Below are 17,465 nucleotides of genomic sequence, written 5' to 3' on the forward strand. Positions count from 1 at the left end.
GAGATTTGAAGTTTCTGCACTCCAAAATTGGAGAGTTCATAGCTGAAATGTGCAGGAGAAACTTGCTGAATGTCAGCATAAGGATTTTGCTTCTGTGTGCAGGTGGTCTTTTGTGTGCTTACAGATAAATGTGCTCACATAAATGAGTTATTTGCAACCATCCCTACTCCTAGTTTTCCAAGCACAGTTTATAGCACAAATGATAGCTTTATAGTTTCCCTGAATCATGACTAATGTTCCCCCATGACTTGTTACTTGGCATGAAAGCTGTTAAAAACAGTTAGATGGCTGCCTTCTGAGGCGGCCACGGGAGTCCTTCGATGTCTCAACATCTTTAGACTACCAGTGGGTACTTCTGATTTCCTCACACCCTTCCTTTTCATGCCATTCTTCGTCTCATCCCTTTGACCTCAGTTACAGTGACCTGCAGTGTTGCCCTTGGCAGCAGGTGTTTTTTGTACTCTTCAGACTATCAGAACTGAATATGCTGGAATTGCCAAGAGAGTTGCCTTAAGCAAATAAATCTCTTGGTACTAGCAGTCATTGCCCGTCCTTTCAAACTACAGCTGAAGTTCTAAAGTCCAGGTGCTCTGAATTCCTGGCATGAGTTACAGGAGCCGCCTCAATTTTGGCTTTTGATAAATGCCTTGCATGGCTACTGCAAACACCTGTTCTGCCCATTGCCTTAATTGCTCTGATCCTTTCCAGCCCACTGCTGGCTCTCAGTTCTAGGCCAGCCTGCTCTCCTGTGTTGTTCAGTGGATGTGGATGTGTCACTGCTCTAGCTGTGACATTTTGGGAATGCAGCAGCATTGACTCTTATTTCTTGACCCTGAGATTGTGGTTTCTTTCTCTTGGTTTTGTGACAGCCCTTACAGCTTTATCCAGGATAGGCACATGCTTATTGGGTTTTCCTTGGAAAGGCAAGATTGTTCTGCTTGCTTCTTTAAAGTATGATCTGCTATATGATTGCAAGAAACCCCAACCAATACTGCTGCTTACCCTGTTTCCTTTCTGGGAGTGTTCTGGTCTGTCTAGTTCTCACCCTCAGCATCACAAGCATCCCCAGCAAGCCTACGGCCTGTTTTTGTTCTGATGTGTGTCATCCAGGATGCTGGTATCGGGTTGAAAAGTGTCTCCTGTGTGTGCAATAATACAGGTCTCAGGGGGAGAAGAGAATCATGCTCCTCACAGCTTCTGAAGAGTTCTCAGTGATGCTATTCATCTGACTAAGCTTGCTTCCTTTTGCATGTCCTGTCTCTTATTTTATAGCCTCTCAGAACAGTCTCTTCCCTCTTCAAGCTGCGAACCACATGCATGCTACGGCTTCTCCTCCTCATGCCCTGCATTTCCCTTCTCCTTGGCTCTGACCTTCCTGGTACTGATCAGGCACTTGGTGATGGTCATGTTCTGCCAACAGGCTGGCTGGCCTAGAGGCACTTGTAGAGAGATGCTTGCACATCCATTAAGCACATAGTTGCCACTCCTTTTGGTTTTCTAATGCCTTTTTTCACCTTCAATTGACAGTCTATTCAATTCACCCTGCTGCATAACCTTGTCTCGATTCCAAGCAGGTTTTTTTGCTTAGAAAGCATCACATTTGGCTTTCAGACCAAGAAATGTAGCAATGTTGACCTCATAAGCTCAGCTGATAAATAAAATGTCTCCTCCTAATTAGCTTGTTAACCATGATTAAATAGCCATATGGTTCATCTTGCTTTGGTTCAATTGCTTTCCCCCCTTACTTAGGTCTTTCGGATCAGGAGCTGTTTTCTCCCAGTTCCTTCTGTGTTCTGGCCTTGTTTTCCTGCCTGTGTGATTCTTGTTTATATTGACAGCAGAGAGGACATCTACAGACTTTTTTTACATATCGAAAGCAGCATGACAGTAGTTTCTAATTCTTCTGAACAATCAAGTGTGTATCAATCTGTATGTTGTTTAACTGGTAGCAGAAGAGATGAAGCTCACCTTATGTAGTCCTAGAGACAGGAATAAAGGTCAAGAGCTGTTGGACTTCAGATAAATGTTTAGTGTACCTAGCAGTAGAAAGTTTTGAAATAAGATGAAGATTAACTGAACCATTGCTACACCTAGATATTCAGACTGTCACTGCAGTGGAGGCAGAATGAAACAGGGATTAGGAGGGGAGTGGAAGTAGTCACCATAAATGCTGAGTGACACTGCATAAGAGAAGGAAAGAAGGAAGCTTTTTGGTTTTATATTTTTGAGGCAGACAAATTTAGTAGGAGAGGCTGGATAAGAAACCATGCCACCCTTCCTTTTAAGCCTTCAAAAATGTTTCTAGCTATGTCTGCTGGGGAAGGACAGATCCAAGAGTTTCATTTTTTGGTCTCCTTTAACAAATTCCTTTTATTATGCCATTGCTGTTGGCAGCGGATGAAGTAAGGGGAAGGGTCACATATTCCTGTGAGAAAAGAAAGAAAATTTCATTTTTAAAGGCCTGTTTTAAAAATACACTACTTGGGAGAGTACTCTGGCATCTTGGGAACTGAACCTGCATGTTTATCCATGAAATAAGTATGTGGGGACAGAGTTGGTTTAAATGCCTGTGAACTCTGCTGATGAACTTCTGCCCAGGCTGTGAGTAAATGGGTTGACCTTCAAATTTACTTACCAGAGCTAAACTTTTAAATCTGAATTTTGGAACAGGATTTATGTTCCTATTATTGTATTATGAATAACTTAATGGCCACAGCTTTCAAGCTTGTTTGGTTGGTGAACCCCAGCTGTTTTTCATTGGTTTTGCAGACCCTGTCAGAAGCCTCAAATGCACATTTGCTGTATAGCATGTTTTAATTACTTTTTTTACTGAGTTCATGGATGCCTTTAAACTAGTCTGTGTTTCTTGGAGCAGGAGAAGAAGATGCAAGCCACAGTTTGAAATGCTCTGTCTTAGAAGGCTTGTTCTGGATGGAACAGTTTAATTCCAAACAATCTCAAAAAAAGCATTGAGATCATTTTGGTTAGGGTGTTTGTATTTGTTTTGTTTTTTGTTTTTTTTATTGGTGAAATTAACCCTTTCAAAAATATAAGTGCCTATTCCCCTGTACCACTCACCCATGATCCCCTTGAACCCTCCAAAAATGAAAGAACTTGGCTTATTTTAAATGTTACATTTACCTCATGAGGCCAAGTTTTGATATTTTTTTTCCTCCGAATTCATGAGGGCTGTTAAAATGATACAGTGGAGTCATATAATGACTTGATTCTAAGAGCTAAAATTTCAGAATAACAATCATTATATCCCTGCCAACACAGGGATATAAGAAGCCAGCGTTGTGCTGGCTTGAATCAGATTTCAATCAATAAACCAGAGGTGAAAGGCGCTGCTGCTCATCCCATTTAAAAATTCCCTTTTCTTTATTTACCATTCAATGCAGCAGCTAGGATTTCTTGAAAACATAGAAAGGTTAAGTGTCAAAGCAACAGGCCCATCGATTCTGTGCATATTGCTGAAAGTGTGGTTTTGTGAATGAATTCTTAAGTGCATATTGCCTTTGAAATAGCACTGATTTGGTTTTGGACTTGAATGGTCAGCAGAGAGCTTTTCAACCCTTTACTGCCCACGAAGAACCTGGCAGATATTTCTGGCAAAGCTTAGCTAAACTTAATTTTGACACAAGCGCTTTTCCTGTGATCGTTTCATCACACACTGAATTTTCAATAACTGACACAGCAGAATCTCTTAGTGTACTGGGATGAGCTAATTATTAGTAGACACAAATGATTTCTTTAAAATGTGATTCTCTTTAGTTTAACCTGTCGTACCAGTTGTGATGGATCTGCCATTAATTTCTACCTTTTTCCCCCCTTTTTTTGCCAACGTTAAGTGGCTAAAAGCCAAGGTAAGAAGTGTTATTTCTCCTTTGACCCACAGTGCCTCATGTGACTGATAGTAGAGGCTGCAGAGCCATTAAAACTGAAAACTAGTGCTCTCTTACGCTCTCTTCTGCTTTCCATAGGATATTTAGATTAAACATGCTATACTTTTTTTTCATTTACAGCATTTAGTGTGTCAATATATCTGTGATACATTGACATCCGCATTTATTCATAGATACATTAATTTCTCTAACACATATAGTGCTTTGCTCTGAATTCGGTAGATGCCTTTTTTCTCTTCACTTACATTTTTTGCAGGAGACTTCCCAGACAACCTGAATGACTCTGCTAGTCAAATAGCAGGGACAGATTGAGAAATTCTGGGCCATGCTGGCTGTATTGTACTGTCAGTGTTAAAGTTTGATTTAAATTATTAACATCCGAATGGCAATGAATACAAATGTGGCTTCCCTCTAAGCAAAAAAATGGTAGAAGACATTTGTGCATGAACCTGTCAATTGCCTACCTTTCTGATGTCTGTTTTTAATTAATAGTAAAAATAACATTAAGCTTGTGTTTAGACTCTTTGTATTTACTGGTGTCTGTCTCATGTGTAGCTGAAAACTTGCTGTTTGACAGCTGTCTGGGAATTCTCACTTCATATTCTTACACTTTAAAAAAAAAAAAGCTGTCAGTAATAGTGCTTCTCTGTTATAAAAATAAAATCATGTTTTCCCTTATTTCAGCATGGAAATAACCAGCCTGCAAGAACTGGCACCTTGTCAAGAACAAATCCGCCTACACAAAAACCACCAAGTCCTCCCATGTCAGGCCGGGGAACTCTGGGGTAAGAATGGACTGCCTGGTCCCTCCTGTGTAACTGATATTTTTAATTGTGGCAGTATTGGTGTTTCTTAAATTCGTAAATAAATGGCAATTCTGGTTGCCTTTAGCAAAAAAAATTCACAATAACCTTTTCTGTTTGAACCCCTTCAGCTGCGTTGACTCTTGTTTTCAGGATGACTGAAACAATTTTTTTTTCACGGGGAAGGATTTAATATGGATATTGGTAAATACCCATATTAAAATAAATGTAAATTAAACATAAATATCCAGGCTATTGGATATTTATTTTGGGGAGAAATGCTTAGTGACAGAAACGAATAAAGTTTTAACTTCAGTGGGGGAAAGACTTTACGAGTAAAGTTCTTGTCTACTCATTTCTTAATATTAGAAGAGCTATGAAGTGGCTGTTTGTGCTGTAGTTGTTGCATTATCTAAGCAAAATTTATGGCATTGTGAGCACAGTGGCAACATTGATTCTCGCTGGCTTGTGCATTTTTATTTTTATACTTAAATGAGGAAGGATTTTGCTATTCCCAAGTCCCACTGTGAGCAGAGTTCCCTGCATCTATTTTGCTGCAATGGACCTGTGGGGAGTGAAATCTGCTTATCTTGGTGTGCCAGCAAGTAGTTGTTGTTAGAGTCAAAACATTAATACTTGAGAAGCTCAGTGCATGTGCCATGCGGTTTTGTCTGTCCAACAGTGCAGCATCTTCCAAAAGGCATCCTGAATGACATTCTACTTTTTTATCACACTTAGCCTTCTCCTTATACTGTGGGGGATTGAGGCACTGTGAAGCTGGCTGACATGGTTGTGTTGGCTTCAGGTATGCTGGAAAAGGAAGGAAGCTGGAAAAATGAGGAATAATGAGATGGAGCAGGGTGGAGATCAAGAGCAGTGATCAAGGAGAATTAGAGGCAGAAACTCCTTTTGTTGAAGACTTAGCAATTTTTAATCCCTATTTGATGTTTTGGTGCATATTCCACAGAGAAATTAACCTAGAGGTTTCCTCAGCATGTTTTCTGAAAATTCCCATTGCTCAAGGGCATGAAATCAGTATTCCAATTGTGTCTCTTATCCCAGCTGAGAGAGTTGTTTATCAGGCCTGGGAACCTGGGTAGCAATTTCATGTCCTCTTGGACGCTTGCTAGTGAAACAGCAGTGCTGATGTACTGGTGAACTGCCTCTCTCAATACTCCCCCCTGAACAAGCCAGAGCTGTTTGCTTGCCTTGGCTGATGCCTGATAAGGATTAATCAGCTGAATGTCATTTCCAGATGAGCTTGACAAGCGGCAGCAGTTGGCTGAGGGGGAGGAATAATGTGGGTTTGTAAGAGAGATTTCTATCTGCCCTTCTTGTTCAGGAAGTACAGTTCTTGTCTTGAGCAGCCGTGTTCTGCCAAAGCATGAAATATCACAGGCATGACTTACCTTAATTTATGCAGAAAAAATCGCTAGAAACCGCAGGGATGCTACTCTTCTCCCTTTGATCCAGAAAACAGAGATAAGTATGTAAAACCAGAATGAGCTTAATGTGTAACATCAGCCTTTAAGTAGGTGCTGCCTGTTGTGCAGCTTGTGCCTCCAAGGCAGAACCATCTAAAGGAATATGGTGGGGAGGGAGTCCTGCATGGAAATCACGAAGAGTGAAAAGCAAAGGGCTGAAGTAAGCAGGGGTCTCTTCACAGGACCAGGGAGAGATTGTGGAAATCATTGGGTGCTCAGGTTGGAGGTACCATGGAAGAATAAGTGAATTGCTGGAACTTGATGTGGCAGGAGAAGTTGATGTTATTCCTTGAGGGTCCTGGAGCAAAGCAAGGCCCTGGGCTCCCTGTAGCTCTCCCTGGTGGTAAGGGCTCCCAGGATCACCCTGAAACATTGGGGGACAGTGAGGTGAGGAGCTCTGACCAGTGCCAGGAAATAATTTTTTTGTCTTCCTTCTATAGCAATTTATTATTAAAACCTCTCAAAGAAAAAAGTGGCAATACTGTAAGTGTTTTCAGATACTGTAGTGTTTGTAAATTAGCTTGTCTATATGAAGAACTCTAGATGATTTTAATATGCAGGGTGTCACCACCTATAGATCTGCCAAAGGAGATCAGTTGTGGAAAAAAGAAATTTTGTATTCTGGTTGTAAGCAATAGAGATATAAAGACTATCAAATAAAAATGATAAGCAGGGAAGACTGTTAATGTGCTTCCAACTGAAATAACTTTAGTACTGTTGCTTTTCATAATGTAGAAAGTAAGTAAGTTTCTTAAAATACCAGGAAGCTGTATGACTTAGCAACTCAGTTATAGCCAGTAATTGAACAAATTATTAAATGCCAGTAGTTCAGTATTTTTGGTTTTGGTTAGCTCTGGTGCATTGCCAGATTCTGTGTTTTGCAATGGATCTCTTAGTTACTGGTGAGAACTGAAGAACTCTGCGATTCAGTACAATAAATGCACTGTTCTTATGGCAGTAATGGGTCTGGTAAATAGATCTTGAAAGATCTGTGTTATATTTCTGACTTGATGCAGTCTGCTAGGTTGGAATTCTTGGGCCACAAAATAGAGACAATGAAGCTCATCTACGAGGCACTTTTAGGTCTGCTTATGTGACATGAGGTTGCTTGATTACTGCATGAAGCAGTGCTCCTGGGAAAGACACTGGTGATTGCAAATGTCACTTCTTTGAATCTTGATCCAGCCATGCTGATGTCTTAATGAGATGAATACCTTTAGTCAAGCATACTTTTGTAAAGGATTCTGATGGGAAGGGAAGGGGGAGGAGAGAAGAGGAGATTGATACAACAGAAATTTGTTATGTGCCAACAGGTAACCCAGAGTGTTATGCAGATATAGCTATTGTATGTTAGGTTGCTCAAATAATGTATTTTGGGTGGTTAGTTTAGTTTAGGCTTTTTTGACCAGTTTCTGTGCTGTAGGCCAACTTCTGTAGATCTATGTAAGACTACTTTTGGGCTGTTGACTGTGACCTGTCTACCCTGCCCATTGGAATTTTAATATACTACAGTGTGGGTCACTGCAGTGATCTTTTTTGAAAAATTTAGAAAACAAAAGGATTTACAACTTCACATATTTATCCTTTAAATCTTCTGATTCTTTATCTTTGTCTTCAAATCTTTTTTTCCTTGACCAGACGAAATACTCCTTACAAAACCCTGGAGCCAGTCAAACCTCCAACAGTCCCGAATGATTACATGACCAGCCCTGCCAGGCTGGGCAGTCAGCACAGTCCAGGAAGGACAGCTTCCTTGAACCAGAGACCACGAACACACAGGTAGGGTGTCTTCCCACGGTAATTCTTTCCTGCCTGGCAAGCCAGTGCTTACAAAAGTCACAGAAAAGCCTTGAAGCATTGTGCCTCTCAGCTTATTGTTGAAAGGCAAAAAGGTGGGTTATTCTACCACTGCATCAACAGAACTTTACTGCATTGCTGACTTCCAAAACACGAAGAAGTGCCTTCATATTCAATGTTCTGAGTGTAGCTTTTAAAAACTTGTTATTTTCTTCTTGAATTGCAAGGCTAAATGTTTCTCTGAGTCTCTTGAGTGAGTTCATTCTTTTTTCAGTTTGATTTTTATCACAGGCTTCAAACTGCAGGGAAAAAACAGATGAAAGAATTCAATGTAATTAGAAATAAAAGGTTAGCTTGGTTTTTTTGAGAGCTTCTTTCTTAGTATTTTTCTTTTTTCAAAAACTCACAGTAGGCAGTTAAACGTGGTAGGTCACTAACAGGGACTGAGAGAGTATTTTAGACACAGTTGGTGATAAGCTACTGTCAAAATTAAATAACTTCTAAATGTCGCTGCATGAGGATCTTGTTAGTTTGTTTAGCTGGCTACTGTGAATGCTCCTTACTCCTGTCTCACAAGATCTTCTTTTATGTAGGCTGCAGTTAGAAATTCAGCTGCAACCATGGTGACAAGATCAAGGTCTTCAGCAGACAGAACACTAATTTTGAAGGAATTATCTTGGCTTCCATTTCAGATCACCGGTTTTCTTTTTGTAACCTTATTTTCTAAAGAGATATATTTGAATGATTTGCGCTTGACTCTTGACTGATTTAGAGCTATCCAGGAGTGGTAAATAAGCTAGAACCTCACTGAGTACTCTTAATTACCATAGATGAACTAAAGTGAAGTTTTGGCTTCAAAACATCTTACTGGTTATTTCCTTTACTTATTATCCATTTAATGCATATAAATTCAGGACTTGAACTAAGGATTGCTCTTAGATAAGAATAAGGACAGATTTTTATGTCAATTTTGATTCTTTTTCAGTTCCCTCTAAGAAAATAAGTGTTAATGGCCTCTGTAGGCAAGTGTTGAAATGTTATCCAGTAGTTCCCTAGATTTTGCATTGCTGGCCTCTGATTTGCATGTCATATTACATTAGTTAGACAAATTTTGAGCTGGCTGTACTGTTACCTTACAGATAATCTTAGAAAGAAACTTCTTGTACAAAAAGGGTGTATGGGTAATGGGGAGTGTTAGATATACAGAAAATTCGACACACTATATCCCAGACCCCACCCAGGGGTTTGTCATGTCCATTCTCAGTTGAAAACTTAGCAATCTAACCTTCTGTTCTGAGTAGAGGAAATGTTCCTTCATTTGACAGCATAGTTAATCCTAATTATTTTTTTAGAGTTTAGCCGTGAAGTCTTCCAGCCCCAGCATACTCCTTTGTTATTACAGGGCCCCTGAACTACTCCTGCAGTTGTTACTCCATTGCCTAGAACTTGCATGGTTGATTACCTTTTTATTTTTGAAGCATTTAATTGCACATTTTAGTTACAGTGATGTTTATCAGTTTAAATAATTCCATTTATTAGGAGTATAATGCATCCAGACTTCATTATCTGTATGCAATTGTAGGTAAAGACAGAGGCATTTAATAGGGAGTTTTTCAACAGTCTAATTGAGTTAAGCTAGCAGAGCTCACACAAGAAGTGTGACTGATGGTATGTTTTTGTAGGAGATGCTATGCTAATACTTGTGTTTTTTTCCTTCTGTAGTGGCAGTAGTGGAGGAAGTGGCAGTCGAGAGAACAGTGGAAGCAGCAGTATTGGCATTCCCATTGCCGTGCCTACACCTTCACCGCCAACCATCGGGCCAGGTATGTGCGACTCCTTCAGGCTGCTCCTCACTTCCCTGTGTTTGCAGAGGGACTTGGGCTAAACATGATGGGGTAGAAACTGCCCTGAAGCACAGTCCTACTCTGGAAATCACATGTGCTGAGTGATGTCTAAAGTTTTAATTCTTTGCCAGGAGTAGTTGCAGGACAGTTACTGAATAATGAGTGGTTAAAATACATTTGCTGGTCCGTGTTTGTACAAGACAATCAAGGGTGCACAAGGGGAGTAAAAGACAAACGTATCCTTTTAAAGCTTAACTGTAATTTTAAATGTGTCTACAATTTGGCATTTCTGGATGCCCTGAGAGCAGCAGCAACTATGCACATGTTTAATGGGAAACATTGGCTTCTGAAATACTCTGCTAACTTTGCCATCTGTGGTGAAGGAACCATGTGGGATCTCTCAGCATTGGAGGCACACTCCCTTGTGTTTAAGAATGATGAATGGTGAGATTGAGTAGGGTCCTTTATTATTATTATTGTTATTATTATCTTAGTAATAAACTAGCCCAGTCACTTACTGTATGTTTTTCAAGCCTGTAAGACATAAGAAAATAGTGGAGTTTTGGTGTAATGTGATTTTGCTATTGCAGAGATTTCTGTTGCTTGGATGACAAGTCTTCACTTCCTTGTATACATATAGGCTTTCCTTTTCCAGAACCTTTTCTGGTCCTGCAGTGGTACAAATAGGCATGAAATCTTATTATCCTCTGGCATCCCATAAAAGTAAATGAGAATAAAGATTGACATATACAGAACCCTGGATAGGATTGGGGTCTGAATTTGTATTAGTTAACTGAAGTTGAATTTTCATATTTGTTTGGGAAGCCTATCAAGTGCTTGTACTTTTTTTTTTTTGCTTTTAATAATATAGCCTAATTAGGAATATAAACTATTTTATTAGCACACATTTCTGTTCCTCCTGGAGCCCCGCCAGCACCACCACTGCCTCCACCTCTCCCGATGGGCAGTCTGATAGGTGAGACTTGTCAATGCTGAAGTGATTGCAGTCATGCTGCATAATCAATAATCATCTCTTCCTAATGAACTTAGGGTGTTTTTAATTCTGTAGTGAGACCTTGGTGATTTTATTACAAAAATCAGTTCTGGGATTTTTTGGGGTCTTTATTTCAATATATCTAATCTCCACTAATTTCCTGTGGTTAAAGCCTCTGAAGCTAAATGCACTAGGTATGGAAAAAAGGCTGCTAGTTGCTTGAAATATACTCCAAATTAAGCGAAGATCCAATTAATCTGATCTATAAGATCTCAGAATCAGCTTGAATATTGATATTAGGCTGTGTAACTCCTGCAGCAGAAACAAAGTCACAGCAGTTGCATTCTAGCTTAGAAATGGTAGGTTATGTGTCGGGTGATGTGTGTGTTCTATTCTGTGCGCATAAAGTGAGTGGACAGCACAAGTGTCTGTCACAGTGGCTTGGCTTTGATTCCATAATGCTGCAGGCAGGTGTCAAACTGGAAGACTTGAGGATATGTACTAACAGTTCTTAAGAAATTGCTTCAAGCATTAGGGTGGGGTCTAAAAATAGTACTTTTCAAAATAGACAGGAAAAAATACCCCACCCTTTCCTGTCACAGGCTGATGACAAAAATAATTGATTGAATTATGAAACTAGCTTTGGAGGCTTTGACCCACATAACCTTTTGCACTCTCCCTTACTGAAATGTTAAGTGAAAGTGACTTTGGATAGCATTACAAGACTGCAAACTTCCGACTCCTTGCTGTTTGTGTCTTATATATATATGTATATAAGAGCACAAAATACTTTATTGCAAACTGGTTTTTGCATTTAAGCATTGTGTTAATTCATGCAACTGCAACATGTGAGATTCATTAGTTTGCAAGGTGTGATTTTCTGTCAGAGGTTAATCTGAAAGAGAACTTGAACTGTTCTGTCAACCTTGAAGTTTGTGCAGCAAGTAGGTCGAGGGTAAAGATGGGTGTTTATTATGAAGAATGAATGATATCTTTCTCAGCTGGCACTGGTGATTCTGATTTGTTAGTACAAATTCCATCAATATAAAAGTGCAACCAGCAAATATGGTTGATAAATGTGTCAAGTGTCTGAAGCTCATGACATGTGTTTCACTGTTCTGTTAGAGTGTTGTTTTATATTAGATTGGACGCATGTTCAGCTTTGCAGTAGAGATCATTTTTTTTGAGCAGAATGTGAATTTTTTTTCTGTGTGCCTTTTAATAAAGGGTATTATTGCATGTAGTATAATTGAGATACACTTAAGAGTTGGATTCAATTTTCCAGTCCAATCCAGTCTCTCAAAGTACTCTCAGCATTTCTCAATGCCCTTTATATGAGTGTTGGTTTATGTTCTGTGTGTTTTTTCTCATTATTGATTGTAACAGGGATGTTTGTTTTTCTGTTATTTGCCTGTTACTGACCTTAAATTATTGGAGAACTGTAACCAAGTATTTTCCACATTCTGGACTTTTTCTATTTTCTGCATTCTATCCCAAGTAATGCTCTGCTTAAGTCTTTTCCTTGGTTCCTCTGGCTAATGCTTTTCAGCTGCTCCTGGTTCAGCTCCTGGCTCCCAGTATGGCACAATGACCAGGCAAATCTCGCGACACAACTCTACCACTTCTTCAGCATCTTCTGGTGGATACAGACGGAATCCTTCTGTGACTGCCCCATTTTCTGCTCAACCTCATGTTAATGGCGGGCCTCTTTATTCTCAAAATTCAAGTAAGCTGCTGAGCTCTGAAATCACAAACTGTTTTGAGCAAAATGATTGTAAAAGCATGCATAGCATTTTAATTCATTTATGAAAAGCATCAATGAGATTACTGCTTTCTTTCCTGAAACAGAAAGAAAAACAAACAAGAAAAACCATATTGAAATTGTACAGTGATTGCACTATATGCAATTATACTGTTTTTCCCCCTGACTTGTTTGCTGTTACTCATGACAAGAAATTATTAGGATTGCCTGTCTAATAATAGGCACATTATACTTGGCATTTCAGGTGTGCTTGGAGAACATAAACTAAACCCAGGGTTTTTTTGTGGGAGACCTAATGTGATTGTAGTACAGCCCCCCCCTATTTGGATAATGGCAAAAGAATACATTCTGAGCACAATGCTCGTGTTCCAGTCACACAGTTCCTCCCTGTCTCTGTCTCTTTCTTAAAGCCTTTCCTGATTCCAAGTTTCTCCTTTGTTCTTAGCTTTAAGCTTGACTGTTAAAGAGCTCAGTCTTTCTCTTTTAGCAGACAACTTCTCTTTGCTTTCACACTGGTAGGAGTAGAGAAGGAGATGAATGAGGGAAGGGATGGATGCCATGGGCAACAGAGCAGGTTTTGGTCAGCAGCCTCCTGCCTGCCTACCCCGCAAGGGCAAACAAGGTTCACTGCAGAAAGATCTGCAAAATAAGGATCTTGGCTGCTGGTACGAAGCTCTATTAGGAAACCTCTTCCTTGCCATTTCCATAAATTTTCATCAAATACATATTGAGGAGTGGTAGCTGCTTAGTAGAGTTCAGAATGCCTACTCTTTAAACTTCAGAGGAACATTTCTTTTGAAAAGAAATGTTGATGTTTGGATTCAAGATCTCTTTAGACCACTGTTTACTGTTGTGTACTTTTAAGAAAAGAATGCTTTTAAAATACTTGAGACACTCAAGTGAAGAGTTTTCTGAGTAGTTAAGAAGTATTACATTTGTCCAAAAGCATTTTTATATGCAGACGTGTTATCTATCTTTTCTTTTTTTCCAAACCTGATTTTCCTCCTACTCTTGCTCACCCATACTAGCATTTCATTTTCCTCCACATTCTTATTCCTCCAAATTAATTCACCATAACAACAGAAACTCCCTCCTGCTTGAACAGTTGAGTTCCATTAAATAAACAGGATTTTACTTCTAGAAATAGTTCAGTTGTCTTAAATGCTGTGCAACCACTGTTTCTGAACATTTACATTTGTCCAAAGCAATTTTTTGCTCAAATGCAGGTGCTGTTTCTTAATCTAGCCTCTTTGGTGTTCTCAAAATACTGATGGTCAGCATTTTTTAAACAGTATTTTGATTGGTGTGTTTTGCTACTTGAAGCTGTTTTCCTCTGTTTCTGTAACTGGTGATTATTTTTTTTAGTGCTACTGTCTTGATGTTAAACCCAGGTCCCATGTTTCCTTAAGGTTTTGCTTTTCACGCTAACAAATGCTCTGGTTTTTCTTAGATGTTTACTTCAATTTTGTGAGACACTGTTTGTTCTCCTGCTTTTATTGATCATTTATCCCATACAGTTTATTTGATTATTGGTTTTATAATGAACTAAATGCTTCATTTTAATTCATCAAACATTAATCTTAGTTACGGCTTTATTTAAAACTGTTGCTTACTTGGAAGAACAGAACCTCTTTCAAATTTGGTTCCAACTGGATTATTACCCTGCTGAATTCCCACCTTCACAGGAATTTTTCTGCTCCATTGTAAGAGAAATTCCACTGCAAAGGGACACAGTATGAAAAAATGAGTTGATGTTTTGTTGAGTTTCTGGGTGGGGTTTTGTTATATGCTTTTCATTCTCCGCACTTAACGGGATAGATGTCCTACCAGAGCTGATTGTTTGAGTGGCTTGCCCTACTGCTCCCATTCCTCTTCCCTACCTGTGCAGGGAAGAGTTGAACATCTGGACTGTCAGCCCAGTTTCTCTGAGCATGGGTGTGGTCACATGTCTCATTACTCACCAGAGACAGGCACATACTTCAGAGAAGATGAGCCTGCAAGGGCTTCCTGAGGAACTCTGCATGCTCCTGTGGCCACTTGGAGCTGTTGAAGCCTTTGCCAGCCTTTTAGGTAGCTGAGTGCCCTTTTACCACAGAAGGCTTACTAAAGCTCCACTCTTCTCTAGACCCATTTATTTTTTTTACCATCAAGCAACTAGCTCCCTTTTTTTGAGAAAAACTGAAATGCAGTAAGCTAGCTGACTGCCCCTATCCCAGCAGAGCACAGTGATAGGAGGTGCTTCCTGTGTGAATGTGAAGTATTGATGCTGGAGCATTGTGCCCCTTGCAAAAGTTGTCTTTGCTCTGTGTCAGTGCTGCTTTGCTGCACTTGATGCAGCGCTCCACTTTGATTTTAGAGAAGTCCAGAATCTTGCGAAACATCACCTCTACTTCTAGTAGCTCACTTTGAAAAGGTAACTGCTAAATTGAGTAGTGCCTATTTAGCAGCAAGACAAAAGCTCAATTTTATGTGCTCCCCAGGTGAAGCACACAAAATGTGTGACAGAGCAAGAACCTTCACATGCACCCTGTGAGCTTCCAGACACGCAGCCTGCGCTCGGCTGTTACCTGGCTGAACACGGGCATGCTTTGCTTTTGATCCTCCATTGGCTAACCACGAATTCAGCCTTGTTGGAAACACAAGCTTGAAGAAGGTTCTTGTGTGTGTGTGTTCTTGTTGTTCTTTACATACTTCGTTTTGTGGTCCTCGTTACTGACGGCTGCTTTTGTTTGTTCCCTTTTTTTTTTCCTTTGTCCATTTGACTTTCCCGATATGGTGTGTGTGTTGCTACCAGTTTCTATTGCTCCACCCCCTCCCCCTATGCCTCAGTTGACTCCACAGATACCTCTCACAGGCTTCGTGGCCAGGGTGCAGGAAAACAGTAAGTTTGGACAAGCTGAGCTGTTAAAGGGTAGAGCCTACTCTCTTCTAGCATGCATGGCTGGCAAGTCAGACTCTATTTTGTTTCCTTTTCCAGAAGCTAATACCATCTTGCATTCTAGTGTCAATATGCTATTGGAGCTGAAGGGCACACTCTTCAATATTTTATAATATGTGCACGATTATTACTGACCCATTTAAGTTCTGAACTGCAAATTTATTGCAGAAGTACAGTGTGAAATGTGGCATATGTTTGGTGTGAATATAAAATTGTATTTTAATTGAAAATGCTAATTTCATGTTGAATCACCCTGCCTTTTTCATTAGGGACAATTGATCAGTTTCTATTAGAAAGGCTTATGTTAGACTGTCAGAAGGTGTAATGTGTAATCATTGATTCCAGTACTGTAGCATTTTTCAGGAAGCTGTACAGTCAATTGAAAATGCACAGTCTTAAGATCTAATGCATTACAAAGGAGGTTGTAAGGCATCTCTCCTCTCAGCAGCCTTTCATTCTCCATTTCCTTGTGTTCTCCTATTTCCCTGCTGAACTTCTTGCAGCATAGCTCTGCTTGTTAGGTTTGTGAGAGGTGCTCTCTAGCTGTGCTGTGTTTATACTGGTAACTCTGCTTTTACCATTACTGCTTGATTCCCTTCAGGTGAGTGTTATTGTCTCAGGTGTTAATGCAGGTGGAAAGTCGTGTTCCTGATCTGGAGATGCCCTTTTCTGTAGGAGTTTGTTGCAGTTCTGTAAACAAAAGACTGAATGTGATGCACATAGAGCATGAAATAAATAAAAAATGTTTTTAGAGCGTTTGGGAACCATTTTGAGATTTGCTAGGATCTCAGGGGCTACTGCTATCCAGTTAGCTATATAGCTGCAGCATCCATTTAGGGACCCCAGGTCTGAATAGTGCTGCTGTTAGGCTTCCCATTAGAGCTTTTAAGTGGTTGTGTTCTGAGTATTCCCCATGAGATAAGAGACATCTCTCTGGTTCTCTTTCAAAAATAAGGTATTTTGGTGTTGTGCTAGGTAAACAGTAAGAATCACGTTGATGTAGAATAGTATGCCACAAAATTGTGTTGAACACCTTTCCAAAATATTGTGTAGAGGTAAACCTGCTGAAGATGAAGATTACAGAATGTCTTCACTTGCAGATAAACTTGAGAAAATTGACACCTGCTTCTGAATTGTTCCAAGTATTGTCCTTCTGGAGATGAAACAGCCCTTGGGAGAGCGGAGGTGAAAGGGACAGACTGACTTGTGTGTGCAACAGCAAAATGCAAGCCTTGTGAATGAGGTTGCAGCAAAACAGCTGAAGCTTGAAATCTGGTCATAGGAATTGTTCTTTATTTTCTTTCTTTTAATAGTCCCTTGGGTTGGAAAGTTATATAATAAGTATGGCTTGGAGCTGCTGCTGCCTCATTCCGGAGGCGGGGGTGTGTGTGGCAGCCTGTGCATACGCTCAGCAAAACTGGCTGTAGAGGCTGTTGTTGAGTTTTGGCATTGCGTGCTAGACTTTCATTGGCCTCGTTTTCTGCAAGAAGTCTTTGGTGTTAGGGAGACATGTGGGTAGGCTTGTCTTTTCCTTATCATAGAGATCTGCAGGTTTGGAAAGCAGCATCCTCTGCTTGTGGACTTCTTTCAGAGGACAAGGACAGAGAGGCCTTAGAAATTATGCAATGCTTTTTCTTTTTCTCCTGCATCCAAACCAGTGTGTCTGGTGCTCAGGGGCAGTTGATTTAAGTTGCTGTACTCTCACACCCAGTCCTTTCAAAAGGAATCTGCTGGTCCCCATTTAAAGAACAAGGGTGGGAATACATACAAGAGAAGATCTCAGTTTGGAGCTATATAAATACCTATCCCTTTACCCTTTGTCATTTAGAGTGGCTTTTTGCATGCTTTTTTTCCCCTTCCCCTAGGAGAAGTGATGCTGTCCTAGAGTCTGGCTAAGTTTAGATCCAGGAAAAGTCTAGGTTAAAGTCCAAGAGGCGA

The 17,465-nt window shown here is 40.0% G+C and overlaps 1 protein-coding gene across 12 annotated transcripts in view; it reads left to right on the forward strand.

The window, feature by feature from the left end:
* ABI1 (abl interactor 1) overlaps window positions 1-17,465 on the forward strand; it is a 77,413-nt gene that overhangs the window by 55,124 nt on the left and 4,824 nt on the right. Inside the window, exons 4-10 of one of the 12 annotated variants that reach the window (XM_058832965.1) lie at window positions 3,852-3,866; window positions 4,590-4,690; window positions 7,831-7,971; window positions 9,712-9,812; window positions 10,735-10,809; window positions 12,377-12,553; window positions 15,384-15,470. In XM_058832965.1, the coding sequence (XP_058688948.1) occupies window positions 3,852-3,866; window positions 4,590-4,690; window positions 7,831-7,971; window positions 9,712-9,812; window positions 10,735-10,809; window positions 12,377-12,553; window positions 15,384-15,470 (697 nt within the window). The remainder of the gene's footprint in view (window positions 1-3,851; window positions 3,867-4,589; window positions 4,691-7,830; window positions 7,972-9,711; window positions 9,813-10,734; window positions 10,810-12,376; window positions 12,554-15,383; window positions 15,471-17,465) is intronic. The other 11 variants (XM_058832972.1, XM_058832967.1, XM_058832966.1 and 8 more) reach the window with 11 other exon arrangements.

Source organism: Poecile atricapillus, chromosome 2 (genome assembly GCF_030490865.1).
Source record: "Poecile atricapillus isolate bPoeAtr1 chromosome 2, bPoeAtr1.hap1, whole genome shotgun sequence".
NCBI lineage: Eukaryota > Metazoa > Chordata > Aves > Passeriformes > Paridae > Poecile > Poecile atricapillus.